The sequence below is a fragment of the Mirounga angustirostris genome, unplaced genomic scaffold, assembly GCF_029215605.1.
Source record: "Mirounga angustirostris isolate CCGP_5_RB_7025 unplaced genomic scaffold, mMirAng1.0.hap1 SCAF_1, whole genome shotgun sequence".
Taxonomy (NCBI): domain Eukaryota; kingdom Metazoa; phylum Chordata; class Mammalia; order Carnivora; family Phocidae; genus Mirounga; species Mirounga angustirostris.
The window spans coordinates 2,197,550-2,219,257 of record NW_026991709.1 but is presented as its reverse complement, the minus strand read 5'-3'; the positions used below and the strand labels follow the sequence as shown (position 1 = coordinate 2,219,257).

General features: G+C 61.1%; 1 protein-coding gene across 1 annotated transcript; it reads left to right on the top strand.

Annotated features, from left to right (window-relative positions):
* Positions 1–1,396: 1,396 nt before the first annotated feature.
* AIRE (autoimmune regulator) lies at positions 1,397–11,780 on the top strand. The gene is made up of 13 exons (XM_045863547.1): positions 1,397–1,642; positions 2,080–2,254; positions 2,511–2,666; positions 3,843–3,956; positions 4,947–5,089; positions 5,196–5,276; positions 6,064–6,179; positions 7,276–7,375; positions 7,886–8,068; positions 8,599–8,717; positions 8,828–8,930; positions 10,633–10,701; positions 11,700–11,780. Exons 1-13 carry the CDS (start codon positions 1,397–1,399, stop codon positions 11,778–11,780), a joined length of 1,686 nt encoding a protein of 561 aa, XP_045719503.1.
* The last annotated feature ends 9,928 nt before the right edge of the window (positions 11,781–21,708 follow it).

The window sequence follows — 21,708 nt, the reverse complement described above, 5'->3', positions numbered from 1 at the left end:
ACCCCAGAAGCCCTGCCCGGCAGCAATCTCAGCTTGTGTGGGACTGAACTCCCAGGGATCCAGGCCCGGAGAGGGTGAGAAACACACACAGGACTCTGTAGGAGGAGGGGGCCCTCAGCAGCCCCCCACGCCACAGCCCCCACCTCAGTAGAGAACATAGCCACCTAAACTCGTGAGAAATCTTGGCGACACCCCCATGGAATCTGTCTGGGCCCCCCTCCCCCTGCCCAGGCGACCCCTCCCAGCCCAGCACTGCCCAGACCCCAGGCTTCCTGGCACCCACATTCATCTCCATCCCCATCCAAACCTGACCAGGTTCTTCTTCCAAAGACCTCCCACAGCTCTGAAGCCTGGCTGCCTGGACGGGCCTTTCCTCTGTGGCCCTTGTCCACACTGGGCCACTATGGGTCCCGCAATCTGCCAGGCCCCTGTCCCCTGCGCTCGCCCACCATAGCCTGGGATGCGGGTCCCTCTTGTGCTGCAACCCCCCTGGGACCGCTTCCCCACTTTCCTACACCATCCTCCAGCCTCTGTCGCCAGCCCCAGGAAGGCTCCTGGGGCGTCCCTCCCCTGGGCTGTGAGCAGGACAGCACAGGAGCTCCTGGGACCCATCCTCAGGGGCATCAGTCCACAGGGTCAGCTGCCTTCTCCAAGCTTTTTTTGAACACACCTGCAGGAAGGGGACGGTAGGGTGCGGCTGGGTCCCCCAGGGTGATGTGCTCATGTTAAAGATGAGGGGGCTGAGTCTCAGAGAGGGAAAGCGATTAGCCCAGCATCACACAGCCTCCGGGCAATGCCCAGCGCTGTGCCCCCTGGCACAGACTCAGTCCTCCATCAGACAAGCACTCCTCCATCTGACCGTCCTACAGCCCAGGCCCAGGGCCCTGAGCAGTGGGGGTGGTCATGCCCATTCCCCACCAGCGGCCCTGCCCCAGTCAGCCCTGTGGTGCCAGCCTGAGGGCCGGAGCCCCTGGGCAGCCCCGTGGGTCTCGGGTGAGGCGGAGGGCACCTGTGATGGCTGTCGCGTCCCATCTGAACAGAACCGCAGTTCTGGAACCGAGAGCCTCCCAGCCCTCTCACAGAGGGGCCGGGCCCTGGTCCCGAAGACTCCTTTACAAAGGAGAGAGACGCCACCAGCTTCCTGGCAGGTGTGGAATTGGGGTGGCTGGGGCCTTGCCTTTACTGGATTACAGAGAAGTTTCCATTTCTGCCCCTCCCTCTGGTCCTGATTGGCTCTGGGGAAACACAGGCTTTGCTCTTTTGGGGCGGGGGGGGGGGGGTCCTGCTATAATAGAGACTGGGCTCCGGCTGGGCTCAGCCCTGAACAGGTGCTCGCCCAGGTGCACCGCCCAGGTGCTCGGCAGGGTAGGGGCTGCGCAAGGGCCAGGAGGCGGAGATGGCCCAGATGCCCCACAAGTCCAGTGGCACCCCAAGGCCGCGGGACCCCAGGCGGGGAGAGGGGGCTCCCAGCCCCGTGCCCCCGGGCCCCGCGAGGGTGGGTGAGGCCCAGGCAGGGGGGGACGCCATTCTGCGCCGTCTCCTGAGGCTGCACCGCACGGAGATCGCCGTGGCAGTGGATAGCGCCTTCCCGTTGCTGCACGCGCTGGCCGACCACGACGTGGTGCCCGAGGACAAGTTCCAGGTGGGCCCCAACCCAGGCCCCCAGTGCCCCCCAGCCCTCCCCGAGCCCTGCCATCCACCCAGGGGCAGTGTCTGGGAGGACGAGCTCCAGATGGACCCTAGCCGCCCCCACGAGTGGGGGCCAGGGGTGCTGGGATGGGGGCTGCTGGTGTGAAGAGGGGACGGGGCCTGGTCTCCAGGACAAGTTCCTGTCCTCCCCAACGCCCCCTCCTAGCCCTCCGGAAGCTGCCCTCCAAGCCAGGGGCGTGGTCCCCTAAGGTGAGTTCCAGGGGGGCCTCCCTCACCCCCAGCACGCGGGGGCATCCCCACGCCCACCTCAACCCAAGGGCATGGACACGGTGCCCGGCTCTCCTGCAGCACCCTCTGGGGGCGGTGGCAGGAAGTGGGGGTGCTGGGGAGGCAGGAGGCAGGGCCTCCCACTCCCCACTCCTCCTTCAGGAGACTCTGCGTCTGAAGGAGAAGGAAGGCTGCCCGCAGGCCTTCCACGCCCTCCTCTCGTGGCTCCTGACCCAAGACACAGCTGCCATCCTGGGCTTCTGGAAAGTTCTCTTTAAGGACTACAACCTGGAGAGATACGCCCGGCTGCAGCCCATCCTAGACAGCTTCCCCAAAGGTGGGGAGGGCACTGCGGTGGCGGAGGGCTGGGGGCTGGGATCCCACGGGGCTCAGCACCCACCCCCGCTGGGGGCCTGGGGCCGCTGGAGTCAGCCCAGCTGGACTGAAGAGGGAGGGTCGGGGCGTGGTTGGGGGGCCCCTGGACATCACTGAGGACCGTCCTGGCTTCTGCATGCCAAACGGCCGAGGTCTCGCCCACCTTGCCAAGGTGTGGGTTCCAGTCTTGAGGCTTGGCCCCCACTTGCACCCTGCAGATGTGGACCTCAGCCAGCCCCGGAAGGGGAGGAAGCCCCCGCCGGGCCCCAAGGCCCCAGTGCCACTGCCCAGACCACCCACCAAGAGGAAGGCCCTGGAGGAGCCGAGGGCCACCCCGCCGGCGGCACTGTCTCCACGGGGCACCTCCAGCCCAGGTACCTAGTTTGAGGAGCTAGTCGGCCACAGGTTGCCCTGGGGAGCCCGACACCCACTGAGCGCACCCTCCCCACCCTCCCACCCCCCCCCACTCCCCCCACCCCGGCTCCAGAGCACCAGCCGCCTGGCCCGGAGCCAGCCTGGCAGGGACTGCAGAGGTCCCCTCTGGATGCTCGGATGGATGAGCCTAGCTGTCCCTTGTCCCAGGGCCCCGGGAAGCAGGCAGGTGGGTGTTACGTCCTTTTATGGGTGTGGACACCAGAGCATGGTAAAGCGAGGGGACCCTGGGAGTTGGAGAGGCCCCAGTCGGGTGCTCTCCCGCCCCCGCCCTCGGCCGCTGGCTTTGGCCCCAGCGGGGAGACCAGGGCCAGGCTGGTGCGCTCCCCCTGCAGGCCCCCAAGCGAAGGCCAAGCCGCCGAGAAGGCCTCCCGCCGGGAACGGTGGGCCAGGCCCCCAGGCCTCCCAGCTCCTGGGCCGGGGTCAAGGGATCAAGGGCCTGGGCGGGGTGCTGCCCTCTGAGGGCGGCCTGTCCTGGGGGCGGGACCATGCTGGCCTGGCGTCTCCTCCCAAAGCCTCCGCTGGACGGACACACCAGGGGCAGGGGGGAGCGTCTCAGGTCACCCCCCATGTGCCCGGTCCGCGGCCCCCTCCTACAGGCCGGGCTCAGACTGTGCTTCTGCCAGAGTCCTGCTTGGTCCGTCAGCTGGATGACGCTGGGCCCCCGTCTGTCCCCTCCTTGTCCCTGCCCGGGGGACCCCAGAGACCTCCTGTGGTCGCCTGACCTCCGGGCGGCCCTGAACTCGGCCTCCTTCCCAGCACAGCCCAGGGCCAGGTCTGGGGGCCCTGTTCACCCCGCCCGCCGTGTGCAGTGAGCTCCCACATGCACAGCGTGCACCCCACACCGCATCCTCACACCACACACACACACACACACACACACGCACACATATACATACCACACGTACCCATGGCCTCTCTCCGCAGTTTCACATGGGCTGTCTGTCTGTCTGTCTGTGTGTGGAGGGGCTGGGCTCCCTCCAAGGCCTGCCCTGGGCAGAAGGAAATAAAGATCCCACAGCCCAGGCACCTCTCGCTCCCCACTGCCTGCAGAAAAGAGGTGTTCAGGGGTCCTCTTTCCAATTGATGACCCCCCCATCTGAGACTCCCTTCCCCAGGAATTCAGACCATGTCCACTTCGGTCCAGAGAGCCGTGACGGTGTCGTCTGGGGACGTCCCAGGAGCCTGTGGGGCAGTGGAGGGGATTCTCATCCAGCAGGTGTTTGAGTCAGGTAGATGGATGGCACCACCAGAGGGGCTGCGAGGGGGGATGCAGGCCCCCTCGATCCACGTCCCTCCTTTGCACCTGGCGGCCCCAGCGCAGGTGGGACCGTGGCTCTGCTACCTCGGGAGGGGCGGGATGGGCACCGAGGGCTCCCCTCAGGGCTGGGGGACTCCTGGACTTCTGCAGGGCCGGCAGTCCAGGGCCACATCCTGGGTCACCTCTGTGTGCGTTGCTCAGATGGGCCCCATAGAGTCTTGGGCTCACCCCCCACCCCCAGGAGTTTCTCCAGCAGGACAGCCTGCAGCACCTGCCCCGCCCCCACACCACCTCCCTCCCTTCCCTCCGGGCTGGGCACCTGCCGGCGGGGATGCCAAGGACAGCCAGGGCCCGCACTGGCCCTGGGGCCAATGCGGGCCCCGGTCTCACCCCCCAGGGAGGGCCCCGAGGACCCCGCAGTAGTTCGCTATGGCAGTTGTAACTAATGGCCACAAACTGGGCAGCTTAGAACAACAGGAGTTCCAAAATCAAGGTGTTGGCAGGGCCTTGCTCCCTCCGGAGGCTCGAGGCTGGTTGCTGGCAGGCCTTGTGCCCGGCCCCATCACTGCAGCCTCTGCCCCCAAGTCACAGGGTCTCCTCCCTGTGTCTGTCTGTGTCCTCTCCGCTCTTCTTGGGGACACCCGTCATTGGACCCAGTGTCCCTCGGGAGCCCATCTTAACTAATCCTTAACTAATCCCACCTATGAAGACCCTACTCCCCAGTAAGTCTGCACTCTGAGATTCCAGGCAGATGCGAATTTGGTGGACACGCTTCACCCAGCACGGTCCCCGCAGGAGAGCCCTCCTGCGCCCAGGACCCTGGGCGCAGAGCTGCGGGGGGCTGAGTGCAGGGGGGGAGAAGCAGGAGAAAGCTGCAGAGCGCCCAGCCTCTGCACCCACCCCCGACGGCGCCCGGGCCAAGAGTGCAGCTGCGCAGGGCCCAGGCAGTCTCTCCTCCCAGGTGGCTCTAAGAAGTGCCTCCAGGTTGGGGGGGAGTTTTATACTCCCAGCAAGTTCGAAGACCCCAGTGGGGGGAAGAACAAGACCCGCAGCAGCAGCCTGAAGACCCTGGTCCGAGCCAAGGGGACCCAGGCTTCTGCCCCTGTAAGCACCCCACTTGACACCCCTCGCCCAGCACCCACAGAGCTCAGCTGGGGCTGGGCCTGCATGAGGGGGCTCACTCTGGTGACGCCCCTCTCCCCCGCAGCAGGGTGCAGGTGAGCTGAGAACAGGCCAACAGGGCAGGGTGCAGGCCCCTCCTGCCCTCCCCAGCGAGCCCCAGCTGCACCAGGTAATGCCCGGACCACGGGCGGAACTCCTCCCTCCCCACAAACCCGAGGGCGGCCTTCTGCCGCTCTGTCCCTTGGCCAGGCCACTCACTCAGGTGAGGAGGACAGAGGCCTGAGCTCCTGTTCACAGAGTAGAGCTTTTGTTTAATACGATTTTTTCTGATAACACAACTGTAAAAATTCAAGTAAGTCAGAGAAAGTGAGTCCTACCAGGCTTTGAACACCACGGGTCTGGTCGAGGCACCAGCTGCCCCTTGTCTCACCGGGGGCCGGCGGGTGGGGAGGTGGCCCCTGCTGGGAGCCAGGGAGCTGAGCGTCAAGCACGTCCTTGGGCTCCGAGCGCAAGGCAGAACCCATCCCAGATCTGACCGCCCCTCTCCCATGCCAGGCGCGGGCGGGGCCCCAGGCACCCAGGAATGAGCAGGATCCCTGCCTGCCCCCAGGGGCTCCCCCGATGGCAGGATCAGGCGGATTATTACAATGAGTGTGTTCGTTGCTGTGCAGGGCTGCCCAGTCTGCTGGGCTTCTGAAGGAGGTGGCACCCCAGAGGGGACCGTGGCACTGTCAGGCAGGGTTGTGCCGTGGGGCCTAGAGCCTCAGAGACGGAGGGCATCTTGGGGGAGGGCAGCGAGCCGGGGCAGAATTTTAGGCATGGGCCAGCAGGGAGCAGGCAGGGGACTCGGGTGCCCCTGGGGAACGCTGCAGTGGAGCTATTCTGAGGGGCTCTCGGGGAGGGCGCTGCCCCGTCCCGGGATCTTCCAGAGGACGCGTGTGTCTTGCCCGCGTCAGAAGAACGAGGATGAGTGTGCCGTATGCCGGGATGGCGGGGAGCTCATCTGCTGCGACGGCTGCCCCCGGGCCTTCCACCTGGCCTGCCTGTCGCCGCCGCTCCGCGACATTCCCAGGTGAGCCACCCAGGCCGCCCCCCACCTGGCTTCATGGCCACTTCTACCCAGCTGACCCTGAGCACAAAGCTGCCCAGAAGACTCTCTGTTCCACAGAGGGAAGTGGGGCCCACCTGGGAGGGAGGCCTTGGTCCACATCACTGGGCAGTGGGGCTGGGGCCTGGGTCCTCACACCCCGCCTCCCCATGTGGCCGCACTGCCCGCCCCCCGCCCAAGCCTGGCCAGCAGGGCCCCAGAGGGCAGAGAAGCAGGATGAAGGCTCCCGGTGAAGAACGGCCATTCTGTCCCATCTCATCACACCCCCAGCCCAAACTCCCATGAGCAGCTGGTCTCCCCTCTCCAAGCAAGAAGTCAGGCTGAATGGGTGCCCGTCCCTGGCAGGGCACGAGTCCTCCGGAGTCTGCCTCCTGGTGCTCCTTTCCCCCACCCTCCCAGCCCTGCCCTCTCCCACCAGCTCCCGCGGGACGCCGCAGCCGCGGGGAAGAGTCTGGGTGGGAGAAGTGAGCCCCCTTCTACTCTGGCCCTGTCCGTGGCTCCCTGAGTGACCTTGACTAGGCTGCTTGTCTCTGAGCCCCAGATGCTTGTCACTAAAATGAAAGGTTTTGGCCAGGGTCATCACTCAGCTCCAGCGATGGGGCTGCTGTCTTCCTTCCTGCCCTTGACCATGTCCCCTTCTGCTGGGCACCACCCCCCTTGTGGAAACGTGGGCCTGGGGGGTATAAACACCCCAGTTCAGAGAGGTCCCACTGACGGGGCGGGGCCCATGAGAGCCACACACAGGCCACTCCAGGTTAGCAGGTGTCCGGGATTCTCGGGACTCATCAGAGAAGCTCTCAGACAGGACACTGACCAGGCTAGCGAGGGCCACCCCACCAGGGGTAAATTTCCCAGTATCCTGGGCTCTCCTGCTGACTGGCCAAGGCAGCGCCTCCATCGTGGCTCTGCCCACTGTCCTGCCCGGGCCTCAGTTTCCCCATCTGTAAAGGGAAAGGGGTGACTTAGAGGAACCCTCGGGTCTCCCCTGCCCTATGTGTTTGGGAGTCTACTGTCCCTTCTACTCACCTTGCATGCGTCTGGCTGGTGACCACGTGAGCAGCGGGACCTGGAGGTGCTCCAGCTGCCTCCAGGGAAGAGCCCAGCGGGACCTGCCCCGGGCTGAGGAGCCCCGGCCCCAGGAGCCGCCTGTGGAGACCCCGGTACGCACAGGTCCCCTGCAGGGCCCCCTGTCCAGCATCCTGGCTGCTCCTGTAGGTCAGACCGGCCCCAGCCCTAGAACCGTGCGCCCCTCCCCGGCTTGGCTTTCTACACTGGGAAGTGGCCTTTACAATGGCCCGGTTTCTCAGGGCTGACTCGGGGCCTCAGCTCTGTTGGTCCAGCACAGGGGATGCACTTTGGCTGCTGAGAACATTCTCTAAAAATGTTTTAAGCATTCCGTTGCAGCAAAGACATGAGTGGTACAACCCATGCCCGGGTATATACTGAGTGATCACTGACAGCCCGTGAGGGCCACAGACACCCAGTCTTAAGTGGGGAAAGGCTCAAGGACCTTGCTGAGCCAGGAACTGTACCCAAACCTTTCCAACCCAGTGTGGGGTTCCCCCCACACCAGCCCCCCGGATTGGCAGGGTCCTGGCGATCGCTGACTCCCTGGGTGGTGCCGTGCAGGTCCCCTGTGGCCTCTCCAAGCACTGACCCTCTGGTTCCAGGTCCTTCTGGGACTGAGGTTGGCAGGAGAAGAGGCGAAGGGACTGTCCAAGGAGCCCCCAGCTGGGATAGATGCTGCTGTCCCCTACAAGCACCTGCTGGCCCCACCTTCGGCAGCCCCCTTGCCAGTGCTGGACCCCTCAGCCCTGCGCCCGCTACTGTGTGTGGGCCCTGAGGGGCAGCAGGTGAGGGGTGTGGGGGTTGGGGTGGCTGTCTGGGGGGGGTTGGGGGGTGGGTGCTCAGGGTCTGCGGAGCAGGCAGATGGAGCTCTGACGTGCAGGGGGACACGGGGTAGTAGTCAGACGGGGGGTGGGGGTCAGGGCTGAGGGAGGCCTTTGCCAAGAGCAGCCAGACTGGCCGTGGAGAGGGCAGCCCAGGGGCGCCCAGAACAAGGGCGGAGCGCTGTGAAGAGCTGGGGCAGGGGAAGCAAACTTGCCGAGGGATTCCAGCACCAGTGAGATTCTGTCCCTGATCCTGAAACCCCTCCCCGCCAGGCACCACAATAAGGGGGATGGCCCATCCCCCACACCCTCCCGCCTCTCCTGGGGGGGGGCGGTTCTGGGGTCCCCCTGACCAGCCCTAAAGGGGGTCCGGGCCCACCAAGGCGGAGCGAGGTCTCTCAGGGCTGCAGTCCAAAGGCGCCGGTGTCCCTGAGCTCCCAGGGGCCGGGGTGCGCGCCTCCCCCCGCCGCAGTCACGGCGCTGCCCCCCTCCAGGGCCCGGCGGCCGCGCGGTGCGGCGTGTGCGGGGACGGCACGGACGCGCTGCGGTGCGCGCACTGCGCCGCCGCCTTCCACTGGCGCTGCCACTTTCCCGGGGGCGCCGCCCGGCCAGGGTGAGTGCGGCGGCTGGGGCGCCGGGCCGGGGAGGGACACCGGGGCCGCCGGCGCGCCCCCCCCCCCCCCCCCGCCCACACACACCGACACCCTCGTCCGCTGTGCGCAGGGCGGTCCCGCGCTGCCGATCCTGCTCCGGAGATGCCGCCCCGGCCCCCGAGGAGGGGGCCCCCGCCCCGAACCCCGCCCGCGCTGCGCCGGGGCCTGCCAAGGTCAGTGCTACCCGGGGAGGCGCGGACCCCTCGGGGTTGGGGGGCCAGCACACCTCCAGGTCCCCTCCAGGCGCCAGCTTCGCGGGTGTGCACCAATGAACCCCTTGTTCGTTGTTTTTATACAATACAGTTGTTCAAATAGACTCCTTTTTGATAACATCTGTTTGAAAGGGAAACCCGCTAAGCAATAGTGGAATGAGATGCCAGTTGGATGCATCTGTTTCACGGTGACCGAGCCCAGCCCCAAGTCCCCCCTCTCCCAGCCCCTGGGGTCACGTATCCCCCCGTGGGGTGGGGGTGAGGCGGAAGCAGCAAGGAGGCTCCACACCTGGGATGAGCAAGCATACTGGACTGCCCGGTGTGACCCGGCTCTGTACTGGGCTCCTAGTCCTCCAGCAGTGGCGGGCTGGGACCCTCTCCGGCCCCATCCTGCAGCCAGCCGGAGCCCTTGGGGAGAACAAGCTGTCTGTGGTCATTACTCTGCCTTCCTGCTGAGCCGCAGTGGTCCTGGGAACCTGGGGGGTGGGAGTCCTGGGCGCTCCTACAGGAGCCTCGCGGTGGTACATCTCCCGCAGCAGGGGCCTTCCTGACCATGTCCCTGCCCCCAGGACAACCTCTGAGGGCCCTGGGAGAGGTGATAAGTCCTACCCCCATCTGTGGCCCACCCTCCTTCCCAGCTGCACCGCGTACTCCCCCGAACACGCTGCGTGGGTACCAGGCCAGCCCAGGCACTGGGGGCCGAGGCCCTGCCCACGAGGGGGCTCGCTCGGTGCAACCCCGGGGCTTGGCCCGGCCCACACCCGCCTGCGTGCAGTGTGCAGATTGGCCTGGAAGCCTCCCATCATCCCTACCCTTCTGCACTGAGTGTGCGCAAGCCCCCTCGGGGAGGGGGGGGCACCTCCACCCCCGCCAGGAGGGGGTCCTGCCCTCCAGAAGATGCTTCCTCATTGACACCTGGGGTCTTTGCTTTTAAAGGACCTTGTTCTTGTGATGTAAAATGTAATGACCTTGGAGAGTGACTTGTCCCAGCCCCCTTGACCCCTCCCCTAGCCCCACCTTTCCCAGGTGCAGACACAAGAATGTGGGTGTGGCCCCGGATCTTTTCCGCGGGGCCCCTGCACACCCTGGAGGCTGTGCTCCTCCTTCCCGCCCTGGAGCTGCTGCTGCCCCCGGGCCGGTGTTGATGAGCTGAGACTTGGCTATTTTGAGCCAGAACCTGGCAGTATCCTGGGTGGTTCACCCCTTGCCCAGGGGCACCGTGGGCCCTGGCAGCCTTTGTTGGATGGTTGAATGGCTGGCATTGGACCAGGAACTTTCCTCTCTGGGCCTCAGTTTCCCCATCCATGACAGGGTCCCTGCTAGCTGGTTCTCTTAAGTTGCCTGGCTTTCCCCAGAAGGAGGCGTGTAGCATGCGGAGGCCGGCAGACCCGGGGGCCTTGGGGAACCAGCTTCCAGCAGGGCCAGCACCCTGGCCGGCAGCCCCGAAGCTCGCTCATGCCCACCCTGCCTGTGCCCACCACCCTGGGAGGAGCCGGGTGTTAGAATTCAGATCCTGGGGCCCTGGGCGGGGCAGCACCCCCACTGCCCTGGCATGAGCCTCTGCCCCCAGGCCCCTGTTGCCTCTGCAGGGAGTCCTGCTTTGTTTCGGCCGTCCCTAGCAGGGGTGCGGAAGTCAGGCTGACCTCCCTTTCCTGGGCTCCAGGCAGGAGACGGTTCTGCTGGTCACGAGCCGGTTCTGCACAGGGATGACCTGGAGTCCCTGCTAAGCGAGGTAATGCATCACCCCGCAGGCCTTCCACCAGCCCCTCCTCCTCCAGGCTGGCCTCCAGGTTGGGCTTCCACCAGCCCCTCCTCCAGGCACCCAAGCCTCGGGGCGGCTGGGAGATCCCTGTCTCTGGGTGCACTGAGCACCACAGGCCTATGCTGGCCCCTCCCCGCACATGCGGGAGCCCTGAGCACACAAAGGAACCCAAAGGGGGCCCTGAGCCCTTCCTGCATCTAGCCCTGTCCAGAGGTCCTAAACCCCCCGGGACCATGGGCTGCAGAATCTCAGCACCAGCACTGTGGAAGCCTGATGTCCCCGAGGGGTGGGGCGGGCAGCGCGGAACCTCTCAGTGGACCACCTTCAGTGGGCCTCTCATGGCCCCCTATCAACCCAGGCCTCTCTGCCCTAAGATGAACAGCTACAGTCACTGGGAAGAAAATGGGGCTTTTAGAGATTCCGTCTTCTTTTGACAGGAGGTCAGACTCCTCCAGCCATACCCAGAGCCAGGCGGCCCACATGTGTCCTCCTTGGGACATGGGGCCCTGCCCTGTGCGGCGGGCTGGGCACAGGGGGGTCCCACACAGTGCAGGTGTCTTTGTGGGGGAGCCCAGACCCCATAGCTCTGGCTGGGGTGGCCGCCTGAGACCGTTGGAGAGAGGGGCAGACTCACCAGCCCCTTCTGGTGCGGTCACCCCACTCTGCTGGAATATTGGGCCTCCTCATGACCCCTCCATCCTGGGGGAGCGTCAGGCCCCTGAGCACAGTGAGGGAGAGAGCCCCAGAAGAAGAAGGAGGCAAAACAGCCGCAGTGGCCACGCCCTGTGCTTACAGGACGCTATGACGGAGCACTGGATGAGGAACCCTCCCTCGACTGACATGTCTTGTGCCTCGGGCCTCAGTTTCCCTACCTCTGAGTAGGAGGGTGACCCTGGAGGCCAGGGTGTACACACCTGTCCCCTGGGGCTCTGGCAGGTCCCCGAGGCCTCTGCTCTGCTGTCTTGCAGCCCTCCTTTGACGGCATCCTGCAGTGGGCCATCCAGAGCATGTCCCGCCCGCTGGCCGAGGCGCCCACCTTCCCCTCCTGATCCAGGATGGCTGGGGTCTGCGGGGCAGCACTGGGGGAGGGGAGGCCCCAGGAGACGCGGCCTCAGCTGAGCGCGGACCCCCTCTCCCATCTCCGAATCAAGAGATGCCAGTGAGCTCCCACTTGTGCTCATGGTGGCCTGCTCTGAGAAGGACCAGCAGGACACACCCCCCACCCCGGGAAGCCAGGTTAGGACCAAGAAAAACGGAAAGGTCCCCGCGTTATCCACACTCGGCTTGTAGCCTGCTTGTCTTCGTGGACACACGAGGCATTGCGTGTACTCAAATAAAAGCCACTCCTGTGGGGGTTTGACATGCTCTCCAGTGGGCTGTGGGTCCCTGCATTTCCGGTGCCCAAAGTGTAGGCCATGCTGGTGGGAAGGGAGAGGCCCACGCGCAGGAATGGCCCCGAGAAGTGGACGGCGCGCTCCTTTCTCTGCTGGCTCCCCTCCGCCTCCATGAGATGCAAGCCCGAGGTCTGGGCCCGCCCACCTCTGCTGCCCCCTTGTGCCCCCATGGCCTCCGTCCCTCCCAGAGCCTCCAGGGCTGAGAGCTTCCTTCCCTCGGTGCTCCACGTCCCACACGTCTGCCCCAGCGCCACCTCCTTGTTCAGTGAGACATTTATCCAAGAAATGATCTCCCCTATCGTGCATATTTGTCCAGGCACGGGGGTCCGAGAGGGATATTCCAGCTGAAGGGACAGATCGCGCGCGCAAGAGGCAGGTGACCACTGTGAGGCATGAAGCAGGACCAGGGCCGGGGCGGGAGGATGCTGGGGGTGGAGGTGGAGATGGCAGGTGCAGGGACAGACACCAGGTCAGGTGGTCGGAGTGCAGGGGGCTGCACGGACAGCGCTGCCCCTTACTTTCCTCACGGGCAGATGCTGGCCCACGGCTGGGGGCCCCGGGCCCCAGGACGCTGTCTAGAACACAGCTGCTGGGTCACTTGTGGTGGAAGGAGACGTCGGGCTGCCAGAGCCCCCCACCCGCAGGCCCCTGTGGTGGAACGCCCGGATGGGGAGGGGGGATGGCCACAGGCCATGTGTGGGCAGCAGAGCTGTGGGACCTGCACTGACTTGGATGGCGGCTTGCATCCCCACCCCGGGCAGCTCAGGCAGGGAGCAACGTCAGAAATAGGACTCATGGGCTCTGGCTGGCTCACCCTGCTCCTCCGGAGACCTCCAGGGCCCCCCGGTCCACACATGGGCTTCTTAGGCGGCCCCTTGGGAATGGGGCAGGGAGGGATGGGCCCATCTAGGACAGCTGTGCTTTAGGGTCAGGCCAGGGCTGGGGAGGCCAAACCAATGCCCAGTGGTTGGGGTAAGAGTCCCATGATCCTTGGTTGAGTTGCTTGTTCAAACAAGGATGCCCACTGAGGTGGACATTGCTGTTTTGGGAGCAAGCAGGCAGCTGGCCCGGCCAGGCCATGTGGGCAGCAGTGGGACAGACAGACAGTGGGACAGCAAGGCCAGGAGGGGCGCCCACCATGTGGATGCAGCTCAGAGGGTGGATGGCTTTTCTGGACTGGGACAGACAGAGACAGGCTTTGGGAGGAAGTGCCTACAAGCAGGCCTAGGCTGGCTCGCCCAGAGCGGGGTGGGGGCACAGAGGGGCAGCCCTCCCCTACTCACAGCACCCTGCTTCCCGAGAGCCCTCTCTTCCCCCACAGATGGAGCGCCGCTGGGCCCTGAGCTCACCTGTCCCGGCCCCCAGCCCTCACTGATGGGATGGAGTGGGGCTGGACCTTGAGCAGCCGATGGGGGGGCCATGGTGGGGGAGCTGACAGGGCGAACCCATGTGCCTCCGACACCATGCCCAAATGTGTCCACATCGCTCCCCCGCCCCCACGAATGCACCCCGACCACAAATCCCTGTGTCACTGTGCACAGATGTGGGCTGGCCTGCCTCTCAGCTCAGGGCAGCCCTGGCACCACTGGGTCGACCCCTGGGGGCTCCGGGGCCTGGAGACCCCAGCTCAATCAGAATCCCTCTATAGACGGGTCCACGGAGGCCCCCTGGGGGCTCAGGGCTCCCGCTGGTGGCCCACCCTGGCTCATCTCCTCCTGGGGACTTGAGCCCCTGAGTGCCTGAGCCCCCCTCACCCGACCACACCGTGGGCCACACGGCTTCGTGGGCTCCTCTGCCAGGCGGCACTTCCATCCTTGCGAATCCGTGAGTCCTGCCTGTGGTGAGCGCGCCAGAGATGCAGAGGGACCCCCGCCCCCGCCCCCAGCCGCAGGGCAGGGACGGCGGAGGCCAGGAGGGGGCTCGTGCCCGCGTCTTCCGTGGCTCACTCCTGGCCGTGAGCCTGCACTCATGTGACCGTCGTGTGCCTCGGGCATCTCAGACAGGAATAGAGGCGGGCCCTGCGGCTCTGACTGTGGTGCGTCCGCTTGCTGTCGTCTGTCTGTCTGTGGGTTTGGAAGTTTGTCTTGCTCATCCAGCATGGGAACAATGTCCGTCTCGGTAACAGCCTGAAGCGCGTGGCTGTTAAGCGAGCGAGTAGGTGCACGCGGGACTGAGCCAGCCCTTCTGCCCCAGCGCCCGCCACACGGGTTTCCCACCGCATGGCTCCCGAGGCCCCTCCCGAGGGCTCCGTGTCCTCACCTGCTGGGCCCTCTGCGTGGCCCTCATCCCCTCGACGGACAGGCCCCAGCAGATTGGGTTAGGACCCCCCCCCCCGTGACCTTGCTTTAACCGAAGCACCTCTGTAGGGGCCTGTGTCCAAATGCCGTCCCACTCTGAGGTGCTGAGGGCCGCCCTCTGTAGGGGCCCTGGTGGGGGCTTGGCCCCAGTGCCCCCACCTCGGTGTTTCTTCTCCTCCATCCACCCTGAGGTGCCCCACCTGCTCCTTGGCCTTAAATCCCACGTCTGGGGCTGTGTTCGGACTTGAGCCCGAGCCCTCTACCCTGCTGCTGTGGTCCCGGGAAAAGTCCCTTACCGTTGTTAGCAAGCGCCCTGAGTATTTTTTTCTTTAGCGAGGACACGGCAGGGCCAGAATACCAACATCAGCTCTTCCAATCCAAAGAGTCAGCAGAAGCCTGTGGACAGGCCAGCACTTGGCTGGAAGCTCAGTTGTCACTGTTTCGAAATTATTAACAATTTACGGGCAAGGGGTCTGAGTTTCATTTTGGGCCGGGCCCTGCAGCCAGTCCTGCCCTGAGGTGCCCGGTCCTGTTCGGTGGACTAGTGGGACGGACTGGTTCAGGGTCAGAGACATGGCTCACTAGTGGGTGAAGAGCCTGGTGCCTGTGGACATGCCCTGTGGGCTCAGAAAAAGGCAGTATTTCTGGACACAGACTCAAGATAGCAACACAGGGCTGGAGCTCCTGCCCGTAACCTGAACTGGACGGAACTCATGCCTCATACATGCACCCTGGGCAGGAACTTTGGAGTCACCCAGTGGTGAACCCTGTGCTTTAAAGACAGTTTTGAGGGCCGCGCCTCTGCCGATTTTCATTGGGCTCTGAAAGCCCCTCTGGGAGGGGTCTCACGGGGCTGCAGGGATGGGCCACTCTGCTCCAGCTGCAGAATTTCCTTCAGCCGCCCACCCGCAAACCAGCTCAAAGCTGCCTGATAACTGGCGAGTCCACGTGATGTGCCCCACGCAGCCCAGCCAGAGGGCCTCAGGCCCCTGGCAGAGACATACCGACCAGAGGAAGCCCGTTCCTGTGTGTGATGAGGACACAGCTGCACCCCCGTCCCACGGAAGCCCCTCGTCCTTGTCCACACCCGCCTCTCCGTCCCTCAGCCCGCACTCCCGTTGTGACTGTCTTTTGTCTAGTTACTTGCTCACTGCCTGTCCCCTCCAGACCGTGTGTGCCGAGGGCAGTCTGTGTTGTAGATGGTGCAGAGACCAGGCTGACCAGACCCAGTGCAGGGCTGGTCGGCAGATACTTGCAGAATTAGTGAATACTTTGAAAATGAACCAAACATTCAGTATTCAGGGAATATTTTGAGAAATAGTGTTATATCCACAGATTGGGATATTATCCAGATACTAGAAATGCTGAGTACAAGCCTGGTAGGGAAACAGGTGAGTATTAATTTAAATTAAATGTATTTACTTACATATTTATATATTTTTATTTACATATATCTATATATGCACACATATGTACATAGAATACATGTATGTATAAAGAGAGAAGGTATATAGAGTGTATATGTACAGGATAAATACAAAAAGAGAATATACATATGTGGATAAATATATGTACATATGTGCATATGTGAATATGCAAGTGTGTGTGCACACGCACAGGGAGAGAGAAATACTAGGAGGAAACACTAAACAACGAACACAGGTTGTTACAGCAGGGATTATGGATGATTTTTCCTTTGTAAGTTGTTCTCATTCAGATTGTTTTTAAATAACTGCAAGAGTATGATTTCTGAAAGGCACATCCACCTCATGCCGGACACGCGAGCCTGCGTGGGTGGGTGGTCACCCACCGCTGCCCCAGCCCAGGCCTGCCAATCTCGACAGAGCCTGTGCACAAGTGAGTGAATAAGTGAATGAATGAGCACCACCTTGCACTCCCCATTTCAGCATGGTGCTTCCTACGGCGGAGCTGGGGCTCCCGCTGCCTGTTCTCTGGACAGCCCTCATCATGCCCACAGGAGCTGCCTTTACACAGAGATGAGGGGCAGCCGCGGGATGAGGCAGGGCAATAGCCCTGCCCAGCTGAAGGGCCTCACGGGAGGGCAGGGTGGGTCTCCCAAGTGGACCTCCAGCAAGGTTGGCACCAACACTGTCCCACCCGGTGTCCCCAGGCTTTCTGGTTGGGCCTCCTAAACACCCCATAGATCCGCCCCCTTCTCTGCCGTCACCACCGTAGAACCAGCCAACACTGCTGGTGCCTGCAGGGATAGCCACCTGCGCCCACTGCCTCTACCCCCAGAATCGTCCCTCCCCTCCGTCCTCCACCCAGAGAGGTCTTCCTGAAGACCCTTCAGAGGAGGGGATGGGGTGAGCATTCTACTGCTCTCTCTACTCAAGTGCGTGCTTGAAACCCAACACAGCAAAATGGGAAATGAAGCCCACGAGCAAAGACAAAACCCCAACGACAGACCCTCAGGTCTTTTCCAAGCAGCCAGAAGGTGATCACAGTCCCCAATTCAGCCCGTAGCCAAGTCAGCTGTCCATCTTCCCAGAGAAGCCTCCCAGCACTCACTGTTGACCTGCACCACCTCCCCAGGCAGGTCCCTGCCCTGCTCCTCTGTCAGACTCTGGACTGCATTTGTAGCACCTGTTGTCTCCCCATGGCCCACAGACCATCAGCCAGGGACAGGCAGACGAAGCTTGTGTTAGGAGCCCTGGCTTAACCTACCTTAACCACGATGGTCAACATTCCTCATACACTCCTCTAACATGACCAAGAGCAAGAAACAAAAAGAAAGAAAGCCGAGCGGGTGAAAGAAAAGACTTGGAATGGAAGAGAGAATGTTAAAAAATTAAATGAAACTAGCAAGATCCTTAGGGAGATGGGTCCTCTATTTATGAGATAAGAACAGGACTCTGTTAAAAGGAACGTTCAGAGAACAACAACTCTTGAAAGTCAAAACCATGCCAGCAGAAAAAGAGAACTTCACACAACGTTGAGATATCAAGTGAAAGAAATCTCTGAAAGTAGAGCAGAAACGAGTTAGAACATAGGAAAGTACAGACAATACACAGAGGTGATCAGCCCAGGATCCAAGCTGTAAAGGGCGGGAGCTCCTGGAAGAGGGAAGGGGAGAGCAGAGCAGAAGAAGTCCTTGGTCAAACAATTCAAGAACTTGTCCCAGACAGAAAACACGCACCGCTGCATTGGGAGGATGCAGCGTGTGCCCAGCCCCGCCGTGGGAAGCAGACCCGCTGAGGCACTTCATCATGGAATTCCACAACACCTGGGAAAGGAAGATTCTACAAGCTTCTGGAGAGAGAATATTGGGTTGTGTGCAAATGGTGAGGAGTCAGAGTGGCTTTGACTTCTCAATAGCAACTTTGGAAGCCATAGAACAATGGAATGCACCTCCCCGATTCTGTAGGAAGATGCTTTCTAACTAAAATTCTATATACAGCAAATCTCCATTTGGGTGTCAGGGTAGAGCAATGTCAATTCAAACATGTGCAGAGCCTCAAAAAATGCCTCCCATGAGCACTTCATCAGGAAGGAGCATGTGCCCCATCCAGATTTGGGAACAGGTAGACATGAGATGTACAAAGGACACTGATGATGACAGAGATCCTAGGGCTGACAGGTGCACACCTGATGGGGATGGCCGCCATCCACACTGGGGCAGCAGACCTCAGGGCACAGTTTGAGGGCTGCCTTTCCCCCAGAAAGACGTTGTCCCCACCATCGTTCCATCTTCATAGTCTGAGGGCAGACGGCCAGGTGAGTGGCCCAGATTATCTGTGCCTGACGTGGTGTCACTGTGACCGATGAGGCTCTTTTTTCCCTTCTGTGATAATAGGAAATATATATTTGTCCTTTTTCTCCCAGATTCCGACACAAGAGCTTCTAAAACCCTGGGGATTTCCTGCCGTATAGGGCCGAGAGGAGCACCTTGTGTTACTCAAAACAAGCCCCGTTCAACCACACCTGAGGATATGTCAATGAGGTGACTCTTGGAGGATGGGAGACTGGTCACCAGAAGCAACCAGTGATCAGAGAGTGGGAGCTTTCAGCCACCCCCAACCTCAGAGAGAGGCGAGGGGCAGAGATTGAGTTAATTACCAATGGCTGGCGATGTAATCAATTGTACTAGCACGATGGAACCCCCATAAAAACCCTAAGCACAGGGGCTTGGAGTGCTCTCGGGTTGGTGAACACACCCACCTGCCAGGAGGGTGGTGCACCAACTCCTTGAGGACAGAAAGCTTCTGCACTTGGGACCCTTCTGGACCTTGCCCTATGGACTTCTTCATCTGGCTGTTCATCCGCATCCCTTACCATATCCTTTCTAATAAACCAGCAATAGTAAGTAAAGTGCTTTCCTGAGTTCAGTGAGCTGTTCTAGCAAATTATGAAACCCGAGGAGGGGGAGTTGTGGGAACCCCCAAAATGTGGCCAAGTCGGACAGAAGTGTGGGTGACCTGGGGCCCCACCACTTATGACTGGCATCTGAGGTGGAGACAGTCTTGTGGGGCTGAGCCCTTAACCTTGACCCTAACTGGGTAATTAGGGTCAGAATTGAATTAAATCGTTGCCCACCCAGTTGGTGTTGGAGAATTGGTTGGTGTGGGAAAAACTTCCAGACACACTCCATGTCAGAAAACATTCGATGTTTTCTGTGCAATTGGGACATGCATTTCATCTTCTGAGAGCCAGGAGGGGGCCCTCAGTTTGCTTGGCAGCAGGAAAAACCAGCCCATTCCCCAATTACATGCCTGCCTAATGTCTAGGACCTGCCCACACCACAGCCCTGCTGACTTGTCTCCCTGGAAGGGACTGGTGGTGGCTTTAAATCATGTCACCACATTCTTTGATCTCCATTTCTTCAAGAGGGGGAGCTCTCCCCTTGAGCATGGGCTGAACTTAGCAACTTGTTTCTAAAGGACAGAATGTGCTGGAAGTGCCATGTGGGACTCTGGAGTTTAGGTCATCGAAAGCACTGTGGTTTTCCCCTTGGATCGCTTTCTCTGGGGCGAGCCAGCACCATGTTTGAGGACACTGAAGCGACCACAGCCACGTGTGGGTGCTGTAGCAGAAGCAGCCGCTCCAGCCCCAGTCGCGCCTGCAGATGATGCAGCCACCCTCACAGGAGATCCTGAACCAGAACCACGCAGTGGAGTCACGCTCTAAGCCCTGGCTCTCAGAAGCCATGAGATCATACATGGGTGTCGCTTTATAGGCCTCCAAGTCTTGGGGTACTTTGTCACGCAGCAACGGTACCTGATGCTGCAGCTCTCAGGGAGATGGACGGACTGTGGCCCAGAGAGCATTCCGTTTCTGCGAGAGCTTCAATCCAACAGCGGTTACAGTGGCCTTTCCTTGCCCAGGGACCTTTGTATTTGCCACTTAGCTTTGCACAGCTAAACCATGCGTTTGTTTTTTTTTTTTTTTTTTTAAAGATTTTATTTATTCATTTGAGACATAGAGATACACAGAGAGAGAGAGCATGAGCAGGGAGAGAGGCAGAGGGAGAGGGAGAAGCAGGCTCCCCGCTGAGCCAGGAGCCCGATGTGGGGCTCGATCCCAGGACCCTGGGATCATGACCTGAGCCGAAGGCAGACGCCTAACCATCTGAGCCACCCAGGCGCCCCTAAACCATGCGTTTTTAAGCACACACACACATGGGCATACATACACACGTGTAAAACTAGAAGAAAGGCAAGAAAATGGTGAACGAAAGCATCAGCATATTGGTTACGCCGGAGGGAACATCCGGTGTGTGGTTCACACTCTCTATCCTGGCCATAGTGCTTGCTGTGTTCATACTTTCTGCGGTTAAATAAGATGCGCGGTGGACTCTGTTCACACTCACCACTCCCCCGGCCCCCTGCCCCCTGCCAATCCCAAACCTCTACTCTTTCCCAATATTCCACACAATGGAATGGTTTTCTTGGAAAAAAAATTTTTAAATGCTGTTAGTTACCCTCTTTATTCATTATTATCATCATTATTTGTGATAAAAAGACTTAGCATGAGGTTTTTAAAAAAGATTTTATTTGTTGGAGAGAAAGCATGCACAGGGGTGGGGGAGAGGGGCAGAGGGGGAGGCAGAGGGAGAGGAAGAATCTCAAACAGACTCCAAGCTGAGCATGGAGCCTGCTGTGGGGCTCAATCCCGCCACCCTGAGATCATGATCTGAGCTAAAACCAAGAGTTGGATGCCCAACCAACTGAGCCACCAGGCACCCCAGCATGAGCTTTAAGGGTACACTGCAGAATTGTGAACAGGTGCCGTGCAGGACTGTGGAGCTCCAGGACTCATTCATCCTGCAGAACGGATCTCTGCCCCCCTTTGACTAATACCTCCCCGTTTCTCCTACCACAGCAATGGAATCTCTTTAGGCAAACCTTTTATCAGAACATAACACATAAAGAAAATGCACAAATCATAGGTGATCAGCATGCTGCATTTTCATAAAGCAACCACGCCCTGTCACCACTCAGCTCAGGAGACAGAATGTTACCTGCATCCCAAGACTCCTCGTGGCTGTCTGGGCCTTCCCAATCGCCAGTCCTGGGTAAGGGCCCCTGCAGGATGGGCACTTTTCTGGGGAGCCCTTATTTGGTTCACAGGGATTCTCGGGATAAGTCTCCCTGAGGGTGGGGGCCAGGCTGTTTTGCATTCTGGCTGGTCCCCACTCCTGGGGTCCTGGCTCACAAGAAGGGCTCCATCATTCCATCTGGCTGACCCATGGACCATGCAAGGTGGAGGCCATTGTCCTGATCCAGGTCCCAGCCCCCATATGACTTTGGTGTGCAAGTTTTCCAAGGGTCCAGCAGGTGTTTACTGAAGCAGGAATGAACAAGTGAAGGCTGGCTGGTTGGTTTTGCTCTAACTTCCTTTCGGCATCCTAATCAAGCAGCCGCGCGCACCCTCTCCGCGGGCCCTGAGCTACAGCCTGAAGGCGCTCCCTGGGTACCCGAACAGGACGGAGGGGTATTTGGGCTCCTGCAACCAATTTTTTTTTTTTTTAAGATTTTATTTATTTATTTGAGAGAGAGAGAATGAGAGACAGAGAGCATGAGGGGGAGGAAGGTCAGAGGGAGAAGCAGACTCCCCGCTGAGCAGGGAGCCCGATGCGGGACTCGATCCCGGGACTCCAGGATCATGACCTGAGCCGAAGGCAGTCGCTTAACCAACTGAGCCACCCAGGCGCCCCTGCAACCAACTTCTTGACAAGCGAAGTTAAAACAGACCGGGTCTAGAACCGCAAATACCTCGCAGGGTTTGGCAGGGGACCGGCCGTCTGTAACGCACTTGGAAAGCCT